The sequence below is a fragment of the Oryx dammah genome, unplaced genomic scaffold, assembly GCF_014754425.2.
Source record: "Oryx dammah isolate SB20612 unplaced genomic scaffold, SCBI_Odam_1.1 HiC_scaffold_12, whole genome shotgun sequence".
Lineage (NCBI taxonomy): Eukaryota > Metazoa > Chordata > Mammalia > Artiodactyla > Bovidae > Oryx > Oryx dammah.
The window spans coordinates 63,638,282-63,657,428 of record NW_024070196.1 but is presented as its reverse complement, the minus strand read 5'-3'; the positions used below and the strand labels follow the sequence as shown (position 1 = coordinate 63,657,428).

The 19,147-nt window shown below is 49.8% G+C and overlaps 1 protein-coding gene across 4 annotated transcripts in view; it reads right to left on the bottom strand.

Moving 5' to 3' along the window:
• Window positions 1-14,723, bottom strand: part of SELPLG (selectin P ligand) — a 16,643-nt gene extending 1,920 nt beyond the window's left edge. Inside the window, exons 1-3 of one of the 4 annotated variants that reach the window (XM_040250945.1) lie at window positions 14,568-14,723; window positions 12,980-13,057; window positions 1-523 (exon numbers count right to left, since the gene is read on the bottom strand). The exon at window positions 1-523 is cut by the window's left edge and continues 1,920 nt beyond it. In XM_040250945.1, the coding sequence (XP_040106879.1) occupies window positions 1-523; window positions 12,980-12,989 (533 nt within the window). In that variant the 5' untranslated portion in view covers window positions 12,990-13,057; window positions 14,568-14,723. The remainder of the gene's footprint in view (window positions 524-12,979; window positions 13,058-14,567) is intronic. The other 3 variants (XM_040250948.1, XM_040250946.1, XM_040250947.1) reach the window with 3 other exon arrangements.
• Between the last annotated feature and the right edge of the window lie 4,424 nt (window positions 14,724-19,147).

Sequence of the window (19,147 nt, the reverse complement as noted above, 5' to 3'; positions counted from 1 at the left end):
GTGGACAGGGCCTCTGTAAGCCTGGGTTCCGTGGACAGGGCCTCTGTGGGCATGGGTTCTGTGGACAGGGCCTCTGTGGCTGCAGCCAGCTCTGTGGATGGATCCTTCATTTTGGGAGGGATTTCAGTGACCAGTTCTCTGGTCAGAGGGACCAGTGTGACCAGTTCTGGGCTCAGTTTCTCAGTGGTTGCCTCTGTGGCATTCAGGACAGCAGAGTCCCTTGTGGCCATCTCTAGAATGAATGACTCGGGTGTCATAGGCCCTGCAGACTCTCTCTGCCCCAGTGTTGCCACCATAGGCAGAAAGTTGGGGACCTCGGTGCTACTGTCAAGCATCTCTGGAGGGTCTGTTTGTGCTACATAGTCATAGTCTGATTCATAGTCTTCCGGGTGTCCCCCGTCATCACCTGGGTATAGGGGGCCTGGGGACTTCACGGCTTCATTCTTGCTGGTCTCCCCCAGCTGGAGGCTGCTGCGAGGGCCCAGCAGGGCCAGAAGCAGCAGTAGTTGCAGAAGCATGGCACCTGGAGAGGGACATGGACAGTGGACGTCAGGAGAGCTACACCCCTGGGCCCACCAAGCGCCCTTGACCGTGACCCTGAACAGCCACAGCTGGTAACACATCTGCTCTGGGGCATCCCCACCCCCCAGCACACGCCTGGTGCACAGAAGCCCCTCCACAAATAGCAGCTATTACTACTTACCAGCATCAGTGAATCCATCTGGGGGCGCTCTTCAACTCCCTTGACCCAGTGCACACAAATGTATTAATATTTGCCTCAGACCTCCCTGGTGGTCCAGTGGTTAAGAATTCACCCACCAGTGCAGGAGACACAGGTTCAATCCCTGGTCTGGGAAGATTCCATGTCGCCACTGGGCAACTAAGCCTGCGCACCACGTCTACTGAACCTGTGCTCCAGAGCCCCTGAGCAACCGCTACGGAGCCCACACTCCACGTCTGCAGAAGCCTGCGTGCCGGAGAGCCTGTGCTCTGCGACAGAAGAAGCCACCACAACGAGAAGCCTGCACATAGCGACTGGAGAGCAGCACCCCCACCCCATTTCTCAAAACTAGAGAAAGTCCACGTGCGGCAGCGAAGACCCCGTGCAGTGTGGATAAGACAGTCTACTGAGGTGTGGAAAGATAACATTAGATCTTCTACTTACATGAACTTCTGTGTCACTTAACTTCTATTTCTGTACACATTTACAGTGTCTCATGAGCACAGTGGTACCTGTATACAATTTGTAAATATAGCAATGTACCTATCGTGTCCATCAATGGGGCAAGAGTTTGGTGACCACGGGACTACAGCATAAAGATGCTCGTTTGGCCCTCTGAGGCCTCTTGGAGTGTGACGCTGACTCCTCTCTCTGCATCTCTCTGTTCCAGTTTCCCTTATCTTGGCTCCCATCCCACACAACCCTGGCCCATCCCTCAGACTCTCAGTCTTCTCATCCTTTCTCAATGTGTTGGCTTGATCCAGTTCCCTTTGGGTAGGTCCTCGCTTACATGACGGGGATGACAGCACCTACCTGTAGACTACTGTGAGGATAAAATGAGGTGATACCTACAAAGCCCTTAGCATTTTGCTCCCATCTCCAGCTCCTGCAAATAGCAGCTACTTTGGTTCTTTCGGTAAATCTATGCTGTAAGTCCTCAAGGGCTCAGAGCCATCAACTGCTCTATCTGGGGCCAGAAAAACTCAAATCTGTTGTGAACAGCCTGTCCTCAGGGAGCTGACAGTCGTCTCGTCTGCCTGTGGGTAGCAAAAGTGACTGTCTGTCTTCATATCACCCCTCAGCCTCCCTCCCGACTAGGGAGCCAGAAAGGGCAGTGCCTCTCCCTTTGGCCGTCTAATTGGTCTTTCTTCCTGGCCTTGTGAACACTCATGCTTCCTGGGTTTCTCTCTCCCTACTTATTCTGCCCCTGGCAGTGGCTGGTATTTGTGGGATTCAAAATCTTGCAGCTGAGAATCCTGTGGTGACCAACAGCTGTGTTTTGGGGTGAGATTCCTCGATTCCCTGACATAGTACCCTTCAGCAATATGCAATCCAAGGTACTACGGAAGGGGCCAGGTTGTGGCCCCCAAGATGGACTTTCCCCCCAACCCACCCCAGCACACAGAGATAGCCCAGGGCAGAAGAGGGAATACTGAGCTGCTGTGTAAACTGAGCAGACTGCTTCACCAAGTCTGAGCCTCAGTTTCCTGATCTGTAAGATGGGCAGTATTGTCTCAAAGATGAGAACAGAACGAGATGCTGCAGGAAGGTCCCTTGATGCTGGCATCCAGCAGGGGGCTACGGACAGAGGAGCAGAGGAGATGAGGGGTGCCTCTGACTCGGGAGGGTATGGAGGTGGCGACCTCCCTACCTCCCCATGTTAGGGCAGCTGCAAAGACCTGTGTGAGAGCAGAGACCTCCCTGCCTGTTCAGGATGCAACAGGGAGCACTGGGAAAAGCCCATATCTCCCTTCCTGGAACTAAGCCCACCAGCTCATCCCAGAGTGGAGCAGAGCCTGGATACTTTCCAAAAGTTTTCCTTTTTTTTTTTTCAGTTGGAGTGTAATTGATTTTACAATGTCGGGTTAGTTTCAGGTGTACAACAAGGTGATTCCAGTATACATTTGTCGATACATATATCTGTTTTTTCAAAGCATTTTCTCATTGTACTTTCCTTGTACTTCATGTAATTCAGAGCAGAGAGCAGTTGTTCATCATTTGTTGAACGTCTGTAACTCACTCATAGACCCTCTGCTTCTAGACTCGATTCATCCTCTCACATGTTCGTTAAAACTATGATGGTTTCTAAAATACCAGTCTGATCTTACTTTAAAATAATTTCTTAAGCTGAACAGTGATATTTGCACCAGACACATGTGGCTCTCACAGATTTCCTCATTTTACTGAGGAGGGATGAAGCTCAGAGAGGTAGAGCGACTTGCTCAAACAGCTGCCAAGTCGCGGAGACAAGATTCGAAGCTAGCGAGAACTCAGGAAGGCTTTGTGGAGAGACCTAGCTGAGAGGGCAGAAGGAGCAAAGGCTTGGAACACAGCGTAGCTTGATGGGTTTATGCCTGCCACTGGGGGCCCAGTTAGTTAGGAGAGGGAGGGCAAAGAAGGAATCAGGAGGACCTTGAAGGCCGTAACAGCCAGAAAGGTTGGTGCTCTCTGTACTGGGTACTATGCAGGGCACAAGGTTGAGAGCACAGATTTTGAGGTCCAACAAAAGGATGTTCAAGTCTCAGCTCTGTCCCTTACAAGTGAAATCACCTTGACTCAGATCTTTGCCTTTCTGAGCCTCGGTTTCATCATCTGTAAAATGGGAACAACAAACGCTACCCATCTCATTGGGTTTTGGGGAGAATGCAATGAGATAATGAATTCAAAAATGCCACCTTGCAGCTCGTGCTTAATAAGTGTGTCATACACGTGCGTGCACACACACATTCTTTGCCTCTGAATTTGCCTTTGGGAGGCAGACATTCTTTGCACCTCAGGAAAGAGTATATGACCTAATCTTGGCCCCACTTTCCTGACGGCAGGGAATTTTAAGAAGAAGCCATGTTTAGGACATATTTTGTAACTATGAGCTTGGGCACTGCCCCCACTCTCCCCACTTGGGCAGTGCTCGGTTCCTGGAAGGCAGAGCTCTCAGCTACTTCCTGGAAGCAGAAAGGGAGAAACAAAAGCAGAAGACCCAACCCACTGGCTCCTGGGTCAGGGAGGGACCTGGGTGAGTCGGGGAGGTTGGGAGGGTGCCGTGGAAGGGGCCAGGTTGTGGTCCCCAAGGTGGGCTCTCCCCCTGCACCCATCCCTTCACACGGAGGCAGCCTGGGGTGGAAGAGAGACCACTGAGCTGCTGTATAACCTAAGCAGATCGTTTTACCAAGTCTGAGCCTCAGTTTCCTTATCTGTAAGATGGGTAGTATTGTCTCAAAGATGAGAACAGAACGAGATGCTGCAGGAAGGTCCCCTGATGCTGGCATCCAGCAGGGGGCTACAGACAGAGGAGCAGAGAAGTGGTGGGGGAGGGCCTTTTGACTCAGGGAGGGTATGGAGGTGGCGACCTCCCTACCTCCCTACGTTACGGAAGCTGCAAAGATCTATGTGAGAGCAGAGACTTCCCTGCCTGTTCAGGATGCAAGAGGGAGCACTGGGAAAATCCAGTATCTCCCTGCCTGGGCCTAAGCCAACCGGCTCATCCCAAATGTTCCCTGTGTTAGCAATGACCATCCCTCATCCCCATCAGTCTCAGACAATCCAGGACCCTGGGACCTGCCATACTGTTGGCTTCAAGGGGAAGGTTACCGGTAACACAGCAGCCTGGAGCCAGGCTGCAGCTGGGCAGGCCTCACCCATATGACTGAAACCCACACGGTTCCCGGGGCTCTGGGACTCCAAAGAGCCTCGTAGGTAACAAGGAGAGGAGCAGAGTGCAAGCACCATCTGTGGCAGGTAGAATAATGACTTTCATCCCTGCCTGGACACGTGTACCCTAACGAAGCAACGTGGTATAAACCCCCACTGTGGACGGATCGTTTCACTACCTCATCACCTGGGGGCCCGTTCGTCTACCCCCACAGCGCTGGCCGCTCTGGTTCCTGTTACACAGATAAGGGAAGGCTGAGGGCAGTGAAGCCATTTCCTTCAGCCCCCACCTTTTGCCTCTTCTCTCCTCTGATGGCAGGAAAATAGTCCCTTACCACCGGAGAGGGGTGGGTGGGGCACAGAGAGAGGGGCAGAGAGATGCCACATCCTATTTGTCTTGTGGCTTGCCCGACAGAGGCGGTCAGACACTGCCCGTTTCCTTCCACCCTAAACTGGGGTACTTCTGCCTGAGCAGCACTCAGGCAGTGCAGACTAGCGAGCTGCCGGGGGCCACCCCCACCCCATCCTCAAGCTCTGCACAGCTGCCCTGGACCACTCAGGAAAGATGCTCATGGGACTCAAGAAGTTTGGGACCTCCCAGCTGGAATCCTGAATACCAGCATTCAAAAGCTTGAAATCTGAGGATCTGAAGGATGGAACATCTCAGGGTGTGGGTTGAGCAGCCTCAAGACGGGATCCAGTGGAGGCCCAGGCACACCCCCCCACACACCCCGATATCCCAGCTCAGGTCTGAGTCCTGCTGGACTGGACATGTGACCAAGGAGGACCCTGTGGGACCTTCTTAGGACATACACCGCACCCCTCCTCCCCCCCGGATATTCTCTGCTTTAGCTCTTCCCTGAAGCACCTAGATAACAGTACCTGACGCACATTTCCTGAGTTGTTTTACAGATGCTAGCCCTTCTCCCACCAGTGGATGAACACGTAGCCCCCAGACCTGGCACCTGAGGCTTGATGATGTTAACCTCTGTGATGCTGCCCTGTAACCTAACCATCAACCAATCAGAACTGTGCAACTCTCCTTCTTCCCTCATCTGGCCTTGATAAATGCTTTGCAGGACTTCCCTGGTGGTCCAGCGGTTAAGACTTCTCCTTTCAAAACAGAGGCTATGGGTTCGATCCTTGGAGAGCTAAGATCCTACATGCCTTACAGCTGAAAAAATTAAAAAATAGAAACAGAAGCATACATTGTAACTCATTCAATAAAGACTGTAAACATGGTCCACATTGAAAAAGATCTCTAAAAAAATAAACGTGCTTTGCAAAGGCTCGTAGGGGAGTTCTGGCTTTTTGAGCCCTAGTTGTCCTAGACTCCTTGTCTGTTATCCTGCAGTAAACACTGCCTTTTCCTCCCCAACAACATGGTGTCAGTAGACTGGCTTGACTGCACACAAGAGAGCGGACCCCAGTTTTGGTAACAGGCAGGCCCTGGCCCTGCTCAGGATCAAATCCAGTATCAAACCAGATCCAGTCCCACCTCTGTCACATACAAGCTGTGTGACCTTGAGCAACTGAACCCACCTCTCTGAGCCGTGAGTTCCTTATCTGGAATACAAGATTCCAGTAGCGCCTATGCTTTGTGGGGTTGTTACGGGTTGAAGTGAGCTGGTCCAGGTTGAACATTTAGTACCTGGTAGGCGCTCACTAAAGGCCAGCTGCTGTCATCATCATTCTGCACGGAAGGTCATATCCCTGAAAAATCTGCAAGCCTGGGATAGCTGTGACACACTTCTGACCTTGTTAGTCAGAAAGAGCCAGGGCCAGAAGCCCCTGAAGCCTGGGTACCCTACACAGCGTCAGTCTCCTGTGGTTTGTGAATCACATGTACCTAGTGTAGACAATGCCCGGAGCACTGTTCTAAGAGCTATGCATGAATTATTAGCTCACTCAGGTTCCACAGCCTCCTCATATTAACCCCATGTGAAATGTGGGGAAACTGAGGCTCACCTGGTGCTTAGAACCACATGGCCAGTAAGAGAAGGAGCAGGAATTTGAACCTGGGTGGTCTTGCTCCAGAGCCCACCTCATAGTCACAGTTCCGCTCCACCTGTGAACCAGGCCTGGACATTCTCTGGAGCCAGAATAAATACTGCTTCCTCCAAGAAGCCCTCCCAGATTGCCCAGGCATGATTAGTCTGGGTGTTTAAACCTTTTTAAAAACATGCTTACTTTCAAAACATTCATTCCCATCAGTCCATAAATGCTAAATAGGAACCAGAGACTCTTATGACTCATGCTACATGCCCAGGGCTTAGCAGACAGACAGGTGCTTGGTAGGTGCTGTGGTACTGGTCCCTTGGAGCGCAGGCAGCATGGCCGGCCACCTCCTTCAGACCGCAAGTCTCCAGTGGATGCCCAGTCACCACAGGCCTGGCATCCTGGGGGCTCATCAAAGGTGTGCTGCAGGAGTGGACACCAAAGTGAGACCCGGGAACAGGCTCGCAGCTGCATAGAACGTGCATTCTGCAGGCTTTTTTCCTCACATGTGCCATCCTGCGCTTCCCAACCTTTTCTTATCAAATACCCCAGTGCTATCAAGATATTATGCATGTGTGCTCAGTTGCTTCAGCTGTGTACGACTCTTTGCAGCCCCACGGACTGTAGTCCACTAGGCTCCTCTGTCCATGGAATTCTCCAGGTGAGAATACCGGAGTGGGTAGCAGGCTTCCCTGGTGGCTCAGACAGTCAGGAATCTGCCTGCAATGCAGGAGACCCCAATTCGATCCCTGGGTCAAGGAGATCCCCTGGAGAATTCCATGGACAGAGGAGCTTGGCTGGCTACAATCCATGGGGTCACAAAGAGTCCGAGGCGGCTGAGTGACTAACATTTTCATTTTTTTTCATACCTGGTGAATGTTATGTGGACCTTTACAGGGACACAAACCATGGTGACATCTAAGATTTTTTTTTTTTGCCTTCCTCTCATCCTCCAAAAAACCCAACTCTTGGAACTTCCCCAGTGGTTTTAGTGGTGAAGACTCCAACCCAGTGCAAGCAGCATGGGTTCAATCCTGGTTGGGCAACTAAGATCCCACATGCCCCTCCAGTGTGGACAAAAAAATGGGAAAAAAAAAAAAAAAAACCTCAGGTCTCGACTGTCATACCCAGATTTGCTGGTCTGGTAACAGAGGAGGTGAGGTCCTTCCACAAATGAATTCACTGAGACCTACACTTGGTTTTAGCTTAAGAACTGACAATTTTCAGAGGCTATCTGTAGATAGACAGATGGACCAACACACGAACACACACACACACCAGCCATCCTGTAACAGAAGAACAAGCCTGACTCCACCTTGTCTGCCTTTAAAAGATGGAGGATGTTTCAAATATCTCCAAAAAGAGTCTTCTGGGGGTGCATTTTGGGTAAGTGAGTGGTCTGATTACAGCTACGCTGCTGCTGCTGCTAAGTTGCGTCAGTCGTGTCCGACTCTGTGTGACCCCAAAGACGGCAGCCCACCAGGCTCCCCCATCCCTGGGATTCTCCAGGCAAGAACACTGGAGTGGCTTGCCATTTCCTTCTCCAAGTGAAAAGTGAAAGTGAAGTCGCTCAGTCGCTCAGTCGTGTCCGACTCTTAGTGACCCCATGGACTGCAGCCTACCAGGCTCCTCCGTCCATGGGATTCTCCAGGCAAGAACACTGGAGTGGCTTGCCATTTCCTTCTCCAAGTGAAAAGTGAAAGTGAAGTCGCTCAGTCGTGTCCAACTCTTAGTGACCCCATGGACTGCAGCCTACCAGGCTCCTCTGTCCATGGGATTTTCCAGGCAAGAGTACTGGAGTGGGGTGCATTGCCTTCTCTGGATTACAGCTATGAACCCATGACTAAGAGAAAGAGGACATTTTACCATAATGATGTGAGGCCACTGTACCTATTAGGATCTGAGAAACACTGGCCTTTGAATGGCTCTCTAAATTACAATACAATTGTGATATTAGAGCCATTCTGTGAAGAACTGGGGAAGAATGATAAAATCCCCTCTGTGCAAACAATTATATCAGGATGAGAAAAGTCCTACAGTTGTTGCCTTATACAGGCTTTTCAAAGGCTTGAAAAGAAGCCCAAGGGAAAACCTGTCACACAGGAAGAAAAGGAAAGGAAGGAGATTGAAGCCACGTTGCTCCAGACCTGAAGTGTTCCTCTGGTGGAGCTGGCTGTCCCAGCCACTCCAGCCACTATGCCAACATATCCACTCCCACTGCCTCCCATTCTTCTTGCTCCAGCCCCACTTCCCAACACTGGGGCTCGGGAAGTGGTTGGACTGGTTCCCTCTCCTTAAAGGGATCAGTTATCTTCCTGGGCACTGGAACCTGGTCTGGTGTCACTTTCCAAGACCCAACATGGCACCCTGTTTGGACCAGGAGCCACTCCCAGAGCAGGGCAATTACCCCATAGAGGGCATAAATGAAAAAGGCCAGCTGGCTGGGTTTCTATGGATGCACAGACCCTTCTCAACCTTGGATTTATTTAATTGGACAACCCTCTTTATAGGGGGATTCTTTCCAAAGGACAGAATTCTTTTGCTACCCATTAACCACCCTACTTGAACAGACATACACAGTCTTTTCAATATGATCTTCATAGGAGATGAAAGGAGAAAGGTCACTGATCAGGCCAGGGAAGAAGCATACCAGCTCCACCTGATGGACCCAAGCACCCAAAGCCCACTTGGCAGCACCCACAGCTGAACCAAACTGGGAGCCTTAGTTGGGGAGCAATGTCCATTTTTGCTTGTTTTTGGCCATGCCACACAGCATACGGATCTTAGTTCCCCAACCAGAGATCAAACCCAGAGCCACAGAAGTGAAACGCTGAGTCCTAACCACTGAGCCCCCAGGAATTCCCAATGCCCTTATTAGAGCACTACCATTAAGTGCATCTTGGCAGGGCTTCAAAAAGGGGTCCCAAAATAAGAGTTTGAAAAAGTTCAAGAAATTCAGCACAAATCAAATGAAGGCCTCTCTAAATCTGGTGGAAGAATTTATCAGACTTTATAAAGATGCAGATCCTGAGGGCCCCGAAAACACTAGAAAGGAAAAGGCAAACTTTATGGGGCAACGTGCCCCAGATACCAGGAGAAAGTTGTAAAAATTAGATGGTGCCTTTAGAATGAACCCTCAGTTGGTAGACGTTGCTTTTGAGGTATTCAACAGTAGAGAACAGACACAGACAAAAGAAGACCAAGGTGAAATGCTCTTTTTCTAATGGCTGTGTTGGATTCCTGGAAGACAGGAGGCTCTAAGAAAGGTAAGCTAGCACTAGGTACAAAACAATGGACTTATTGTAAAGAGAAAGGACACTGGGAAAGAGAAGGCCTGAAATTAAAGAAAAAGAGGGCTAAAGACATGGAAGCAAGCTAAATGTTCAGTGACAAATGAATGGATAAAGACGTGGTGCGTGCACGTGTATATATACACACACACACACAAAGGAATGCATTCGAGTCAGTTCTAATGAGGTGGATGAACCTAGAACCTATTATACAGAGTGAAGTGAGTCAGAAAGAGAAAGATAAGTACCATATTCTAAGACATATATACCGGAGAAGGCAGTGGCACCCCACTCCAGTACTCTTGTCTGGACAATCCCATGGGCGGAGGAGCCTGGTGGGCTGCAGTCCATGGGGTCGCTGAGGGTCGGACACGACTCAGCGACTTCACTTTCACTTTTCACTTTCATGCATTGGAGAAGGAAATGGCAACCCACTCCAGTATTCTTGCCTGGAGAATCCCAGGGACGGGGGAGCCTGGTGGGCTGCCGTCTATGGGGTTGCACAGAGTCGGACATGACTGAAGCGACTTAGCAGCAGCCGCAGCAGCAAGACATATTACAGAATCTATAAAAATGGTACTGAAGAATTTATTTACAGGGCAACAATGGAGAAACAGACATGGAGAATAGACTTAGGAACATGGGGAGAGGGGAGGAGAGGGTGAGATGTATGGAAAGAGTAACATGGAAACTTACATTACCATATGTAAAATTGATAGCCAACGGGAATTTACTGTCTGGCTCAGGAAACTCAAACAGGGGCTCTGTATCAACCTAGAGGGGTGGGATGGGGAGGGAGATGGGAGTGAGTTTCAAAAGGGAGGGGGATATATGTATACCTATGGCTGATTCATGTTGAGGTTTGACAGAAAACAGCAAAGTTCTGTAAAGCAATTATCCTTCAGTAAAAAATAAATTACTTAAAAAAAAGATGTGGTGTGTACGTGTGTACACACGTACACAATGGAATACTACTCAGCCATTAAAAAAGAACAAAATAATGCCAGTTGTAACAATATGCATGGACCTAGAGATTATCCTACTAAGTGAAGTAAGCTATATAGAGAAAGAAAAATATATCATTTATTTGTGGAATCTCAAAAAAAAGATTCAAAATAACCTTTTTATAAAACAGAAATAGACCTACAGATATAGAAAACAAATCTATGGTTACTAAAGGGAAAGGGGGTTGGGAAGGAATAAGAATATGCAATTAACATTTATATATACTGCTATATATAAAATCAACAGCAAGAACCTGCTGTATAGTACAGAGAGCTATCCTGGGTGTTTTGTAATAACCTATACACAGAAAAGAATCTGAAAAAGGATATAGACAAATATATGTATAACTGAATCACTGTATTATATACTTGAAAACAGCACAACGTTGTAAACCAAATATACTTCAATAAAAAAAAGGTTTTTAAAGGAGGGCTAGAAGTGGACACAACTGAAGTGACTTAGCAGCAGCAGCAGCAGAAATGGATAGGAAAGGATAGGAGTGGGGCCTATCAGACAGACGGTAGAGAGGGAAGAATGTTCAGATGATGAATGAAGACGCCTGAGGCTCCTCTGGATTTACGACACTCAATTCAAATATCCCCACAGGAGCCCTGGGTAAAACTGACGATGAGTAGCAAACTGGTTGATTTTCTGTAGACACGGGGGAAACAAACTCCATAGTAAACCCTCAGTTTAGTTGTTGAAAAGACCTTGATGCTGGGAAAGATTGAGGGCGGGAGGAGAAGGGGACGACAGAGGATGAGATGGTTGGATGGCATCACCGACTCAATGGACATGAGTTTGAGTAAACTCTGGGAGCTGGTGATGGACAGGGAGGCCTGGCGTGCTACGGTCCATGGGATCACAAAGAGCTGGACGTGACTGAGCAACTGAACTGAACTGAAACCCTCAGTTAGCACAGAGAACCTCCCAGTCTACCTGAGTCACTCGGGTGTCAGGGGAAGTACAGAGATGATCATTTTCACAACCACTGGAAGGCCAACTAGGAAATCTGATATTAAAATACAGTTTCTTGTACATGCCTGAATTCCCTATCCTCATCCTAGGCCAAGATCACCTCTGTAAACTAAATGCGCAAGTGACGTTTTCCAACAGGACCACTAGATATCAGAGTCCCACCAAAACCTGCTTTGAAACCTACAGAGGACTCTCCTAGAAAACTCAGAAAAATGGACAAAACATAGGTAATCTTCCTGAGGTCTACAGAAAGGTAAGACCAGAAGTATGGGCCAATGGCATCCCCAGAAAGGCAAATTATCCCCCGATCTGTATTGCCTAACATCAGTGACAGAGCGCTTGCTTGTATCTACAAATGTAAGCCAAGTATCATATTGACTGGAAACTACTCATGTACCTATTGATAAGGCCTTGCCAGTTGCCCTGCAATGGATTAGAGTGGTTCCCAGAAGCAAGCTTAAATTAAGCCCTTTTGAAATATTGGATTCCTGGTATTCTCCTGACCAAGAGAACCTGTAGCCAATAGGTCCACAGACTCGGCCTTGCAATCCATTAGATCTTAAGTTGCTGTTTCAAGTCAGCCTCCTACCATATAAGTAATGAGGACTTCACTCTCTCATTTCACTGGTACTTGCTGGAAAGGAAATGCTTTAATCAAGCTCTGTCCAAGTGTGGCCAACAGGGGAAATATACAAAGATAGCACGTGGCAGAGCAGCCTCGGGGCCCTCAAGTGCTAGAGTTTATATATAGGTAAAGTGGAATTATATCTATATACACACACGTGTGTGTGTTCAAGTGCTTGTCTAAGTGTGCATACACGCTCACTCAGTGGGGTCCAACTCTTTGTGACGCTATGGACTGTAACCTGCCAGGTTCCTCTGTCCATGGGATTCTCCAGGTGAGAGAATTGGAGTAGGTTGCCATTTCCTCCTCCAAGGGATCTTCCCAACCCAGAAATCAAACCCACGTCTCTTTAAGGTTCTGCACTGGCAGGCTGAGCCACCTGGGAAGTCTGCTTGTCTAAGTGTGGCAGAACTGTAAAAAGGCGGGGCAGTGTCCTCATAATGCAAAAGGCTTATGCCAGGCCTAGGACTTGGGAACACTTCCAGTTACAAGTTGATACATTCCATTCCACCATCACCCCTTCCTTGCCCTTGTTCAGCAGGAAGTAGCCAGGGTCAATCCCTCCCTTCCAGGGTGGGGTGCCTTCTCATCCCCACCCTCCATCCCCCTCCCCTCCCCCAACCCCCACCCTTCCCCCACCCTCCCCACCCCCACCGCTGCCAACACTGTGGAATGGACTTGGACAGTAGGGAACTGTAACAGGGGAGAACAGACCTGACTCCATGTTAGATCTATTCCTTTAGCTCTAACCTTCGTATTCAGTTGCCTCTGGTTAGGCCTTCTGGCTCTGCACTTTTGTAAAGAAAAAAAAAAAAAAAAAGTGTCACCTATAGCCAGAAATACACATACTGTTTTTCAAGGCTCTGCCTCCCAGACTTGACCTTTAAAGGTATAACAGTTTTCCATTCATATAGAGATTAAAAAGTTGCCGAACAAAAAATAACAATTGTCTTGATAGAGGTCTATAGGAACACCATGACCAGAACCACTGTGCACAGCTGCAAGAACAAAGGATTCCAACTCCAAGAAGTTTGCATCAACCAGCCACCCTACCCCTCCCCTTTTAGTATAAAAGAAGCCTGGATCCTAACTCAGGTAAGATGGTTCTTTGCGACACTAGTGGGCCATCTTCTCAGCCAACTGGCTTTCCGGATAAAGTTGCTCTTCCTTGTACCAACACCTTGTCTCTCGATTGACTGTCCTGTCCTGCAGTGAGCAGTGCAACCAGTAACAATCCTATTTCCTTCTAGCCGGAGGCCACCCCCACCCTCTGCCTGCTCCAGCTCAGCAAAAGGAGACCGAGAGACCAAAACCTGGGATCTCTGTGGGCCCCAGATGGGGCCACCACAAGTGCAAGCCTGGCTACCTCCCAGCCGTGCCGCCATGGGCAGCTGCTTCACCCCTCTAAGCCTTGGTTTCTTCATCTGTTGAAAGGGGGCACAGAGTTCTCAGATGACTCCCTGACCCCTCTGAAGGCTGAGGTTCCCAGGCGGTGCTCACCCTGCAGCCCAGCCCATTCAGTTTCAGTCTCCCGGGTCTGCTGGCCAAGCCCGGTGAGGAAGACGTCTACCATCCAGGGTGTGGCCTGCCTGAGGCAAGCGGAGCCACAATCCAAGAAAAAAAGAATTCCAGGCAACCAGAGCCTACGGGCCCGGATCCCTTCCTTGTCTCTGTGTATGTGTGTGTATAGGGGGACACTGCTTGAGCCACCAGCCCCCAACCATGCCCTTATATGCCCCTAAAGCACTCCAGACACAAAACAGAAATATTCTCATCATTATTCTGACTTTCTCTTTCGCTAGCAGTAGTTTCTTAATTCTAATATTTTAATAATTTGCTGTGCACACGCATCCCTTCCTCAGTCCTATAAAAATGTGAAGAACACAGGTCTGAAAAATACTAGTTTAAATGGATCCACAGCCTGAGCAAATCTCTTCTCTGGGCCTTGGTTTCCCACCCATGAAGGGGTAGGATGATTTTTAGGGAAACATTCCTGATTTCTCCATTTAAAAAAAAATTCACAGTAACCCCCAAACCAGCAGTTGCTGGCAAAACTCGTGGGAAGGGACAGATGAAAGTTGAGGGGGGTAGGACCCAGAAGAGACAGCAGAATTAAGCTATGAACTCTATGCACACCTCAATCCCGAGTGCCCAGAGTGCTGGGATGCCCTTTCCAGCGGCTGCAGCTCAGGCCCTGCCCGGGACTGGCCCCCAGCCTGCCCTTGTCTGTCAGGCAGGCCTGCCGGCCCCTGGGGACTCTACCACCCAGCCACTCCCTGTGGTTTTGCAAGCTGCCACTTACCGTGCTCAGCAGAGCATGGGATAGCCACCTCGTGGGCCCAGGAGAAGTGGTTCCTCTGCTTTAGCGACAAGGACCCAGCCTGTGCTGCCAAGCACAGCTGTGGCACCCCTGCCGTGGCCTTGAATCGCACCAACCCCCAACGGCCGTGTGTAAAAGAAGGAAGCGAGAGTGTGGTTACTCAAAGCCACGTGACAGCCCACACCCCCTTGTTTGTGACAGCTCCAGAGACGTTGATCAAGCCTGGTGGGGAGTGGGAGACAGGGCCCTGCGGAACCTGAGGTCACTCTCAGGTTCCTGTAACCGTGAAAGCACCTAGAACCACATGGGAACTTGTGGGGGAGTAGTTGGGAGGAGGCTCAAGTTGAGAAAGGCCACAGTATTACCACGGGGATGGAGGGTGGGGATGAGAAGGCACCCCACCCTGGAAGGGAGGGATTGACCAGATGCAAAGGAGGATGGTTCTCGATTCTTGGCCAAGAAAAGAATTGGGGGTGGGGGAGATTCAAATCACAAATCTTCCTGAGCTTTGCAAATCAAATGTAACCATTCTTTGGAGATCCAAGAATCTCTCGAAGGTGCCCTTTTAGCTGTAATCAAGAACCTCTCTGGGGAGACAGACTGCAAAATCCACGAGGGCAGGTTCTGTGTTTTCTCTTTCCTGTTTTGGTTCTTTAGCCAACTCTGACACCCCCACCATCTTTGCTCTGAGACCCTAAGGCAAGTAATTCTGGGCTCTGGCCTTCTTGTGGCTGTTCATCTGATGAGGAAGCCAGCAAGTAAACAAGTAAACATATCATTAGGACAGAGTGGTATGGTCATGTCACCCCTGGATGAGCCAGGGAGGGGCCTCAAACCTACCTTGGGCAGGAGAGGGAGTTGACATGAGACTCTTCCAAGGACAAGTAGCCCAGGGAGAAGGCAACATCCCAAGGAGAGCGCAGAGCTGAGAGCCCAGGCTGGGAGGCCTGAGAATGCACAGACTCTCAAGGAGGGCAAGGAACAGGGAGGGCTGCCTTCCAGGGTCTGCCCAGTGCCTTTGTATTAATACAAGGTGGTGCTCAGGACACATGCACAGAGAAGACCACATCCTGGCTTGTCTTAAACTGAAAATCAGAGCCCCAGTGGGTGTTCACAGGACAGAATCTTGATCACTTTGGGAAGCTACAGCCAGAAGGGGACCCAAACACAATCAGTCTGTACAGGAAGGGAACCTGAAGCCCCCAAAGAAGAAGGGAGACACTCAGATTCTTGCTCCTCCCCAGCAGGTGTGGGAACAGCCAGCCCTCACAGGCAGGGGCTGAGAAACTCTGAACGCCTCACCCAGGGGAGGAAGGCCATGCCCCGATCATAAGCATTCCAGATATTAATACATCTCTTCCGGCCGGGGTTCACAAGCCCATTGGAGGCGGGGCAGTCCCTCTGCTAGGCTCAGCCCCAGATGTCCACCTCAAACCCCAGGTCATCCCAAACCAGAGCCCATCACCTGGCCCACAGATGTGAAGTCAATGATGAGGTGCTCAAGAAGCAGAGGTCAAGGGAACAGCGCTGCCCAGGAGTCAGAGACCTGTGTGACCCGAGGGTGCCTTCCCCCATCCAGGTCCCAGTGCTTGATCCGTAAAACAGGAAGCCCTCCAAAGATGGAAGTTTGTCCAAGAACTAGGGGCGGATGCTAATGGCCGAGTCAGAGAGACAGGAGGAAGGCTCTGATGGGAACAAACAATGGGGCAATCGCCCACCTGCCGGGGTGGAGAGGGGAGCAGCCCTGACTTTGCAGCAGGAAAGACCCCGTGAGAGTCTGGCTCAGAGATGACACTCTACACAGAGGGTGATCCAACGGCAGGCCTGCTGGAACTGAAGGAGCTCCTGGGATGTGGGACTTTTAGTGTTAAAACTGGGTCAGTCCCAGGCTAAACCGGGATAAGTTGATCATCCTAGAGCAGGGAGCAGCCCTCTCAAGCCACAGGGCCAGGGGACCTGGTCATTTGTTTAACTGTGAATGGGGTGCCGGAGGCTGTTAGCCCCACCTGCGGAATTGGGGTGGGAGTACTGGCCAGGGGGTCCAGAGCAAGCAGAGGCAGGACCCCACATCCCCCAGACACCTCCTTTCCTCCCTGGCCCCTGTGCAGCTTCAGGCTGCTTCTCAGAAGATTCTGGCACAGCTGAAAGAAAAGTTAATTCTTCCACAGGCTGGCCCTGGGCCCTTACGCCCCTGTGAGCTTTGAAAAACCATCCAGGGGCAGTGACCCAGAGGGGACCACTCACAAGACCAGGGGCCTGGCAACTGGCCTTTTACAAGCTGAGTGACCCAGGCAAGTCACTTCTCTGGAGCCTCGGTTTCCTCTCCTGCAAAGCCTTAAAATACATAAGTTTAACATTACCTTGGCTTCTGCTAAGCACCAGACTCTGTGCATCTATCTGCTTGTAGGCTCATAGCAGCCTTTGGAGGTTAGGATGCTGAGGCTCAAAGCAAAGCTGTGCCTTGTTCAAGGTCACACAGAGTCAGTGGCAGAGTCCAGGCAGCCAGAAAAAAGCCCCCAGTCTGGCTTGTGTTCATGCCGGCTGAGTATTAAGAGTGCTGGTGAATCTTCTCTATACTCAGAAAGTGCTCTATGTAAGGAGGAAGGTAGTAACTCAGCAGCAGGTAAGCTACGTCAAGGTAAGACTTGTGCTGCTAAGTCTGCCTGGTAGAGGAGCAAAGTCTGCCTGGTAAGAGGATGCCGGTTCTCGGCGTCTGTGCGAAAACCATAAAAGCACACCCCCTAAACACCAGTAAGATGCAAGCATGCAAAGTGAGTGGGTTTCCACTTCTACAGATGGAACCCAGAAAAGTACTCCAAACGTCTTCAGAGATCGAAGCAATGACATTTCACCTAAGAGAAGTATCGGTAAGAAACACACAAGTCCCACAGTATGGAAACCTGTCCTTTGATGGGATAAAGATGGAAACCTGTCCTTTGATGGGATAAAGATGCAGGGGTTAAAGTCACGGTGGCTCAGTGTCTGCCTGGAATGCAGGAGACCCGGGTTCAATCCCTCGGTCGGGAAGATCCCCTGGAGAAGGAAATGGCAACCCACTCCAGTACTCTTGCCTGGAGAACCCCATGGAGGGAGGAGCCTGGTAGGCTACAGTCCATGGGGTCTCAAAGAGTCTGACACATTTACGCTAAATGTGTGTAAAAGCACTTGTACCTTGTTAGGTGAAAAGGACGGGGTGTAAAAAGTGTACAAATAGCATACTTTCAACTGGATGTGGTTGCTTAGTGGATGGACTGAAAGAGAAGCTTACAGCGCCCTGTAAGCATAACAGTGGCCCTTTCTTTCTGAATATTTTCTTTTTCTGTATTTTTAAATAGAAAAGCGTATATAATGATGTATATATCAGCTTTATTATCAGGAAATGGGCTCTAAATGGTACAAGGACTTTACAGACACCCTGTATTTCAGGATGGCTAGACAAGCTGCAGTTTTTGACTGTTTATATCCTTATGGGGTTTTGGGGGGTCAGTTCCTCCTACCCCCCAACCTTGTCAGGTTCCCCAATGTCCCCCTGGCTGCAGCAATGGGGCCAATGAATTCTCGAAATGTTCCTCAGCCTGACTATGGAAGATCTCCACAGAAGATTCTCTGGAGAGGATTTAGGGACCTGCTCACATCACAGACTAAACTCTCAGAGAACAATTCATTCCCTAGAATAGGATCAGGGAGCTTTCTCTGTAAAATTTCAGAAAGCAAAGCTTTTCAGCTTTGTGGATCTGTCAAACAGCTATGGTCCATATGCAAACAAATGAGCATGGCTGTGTGTCAATAAAACTTTATTTACAAAAACAGATGCAGGGCCAGATTTGTCGTACAGGCTGCAGTTTGCTGATCCCTGATCTAGGAAAATAGAAGTCACTGGCTATAAGGAGAACCAGATTGGAGAAGGGCCCCACTTGGTCCCCACCCATGGGCAGAATGAAACATTGGTCTACTTAAGTCTATGCTTCTGGCTCTCTCAGTACTGGACACATTTACTGAGCCCTGACAAGCGCCAGGCACTGGGATGAGCCACAAGCAGGGAACATACTTGTCCTTGTCCTCTTGGGGCCTTCAGGTTAGTGGTCAGGCCAAAAGCCTAAGGCAGGGGCACTAAACATGGCCTGGTAGAAAACACAGGCCTAAGGATCAGGAGAACCGGGTCTTTGCTTCACATTAGCTGTGTGGCGTTAAGGAATTCACGTGAGCTTTCTGAGGCTGGCTCATCTGCAAAACAGAGATTTGAATGCTTAGTGCCAAGCAATGGAAAGACTCCATCAAGGCCTAACAGTGACAGCAGGCGGGGCCACCAACGTGGGCAGAGGGTATGCAGGACTTCCCATCACTCCTCACCAAGACATGAGCGGCGGGGGTGTGGGGCGGGAATTGCAACCAGGAAAGCCACTGAGCATTAATTTCCTCTGTCAGAGTGGTGAGCTAGACTGGGAACCAAGGCCCATTTAGGGGTCTTCTGGGGAAAATGTGTCCCTGAACATTAAGAAAAGCTTGGAGCAGCCTTGTCTTAAAGTGAATGGTATGGCTCCTTGGGTCCCCAGCTGAACAAC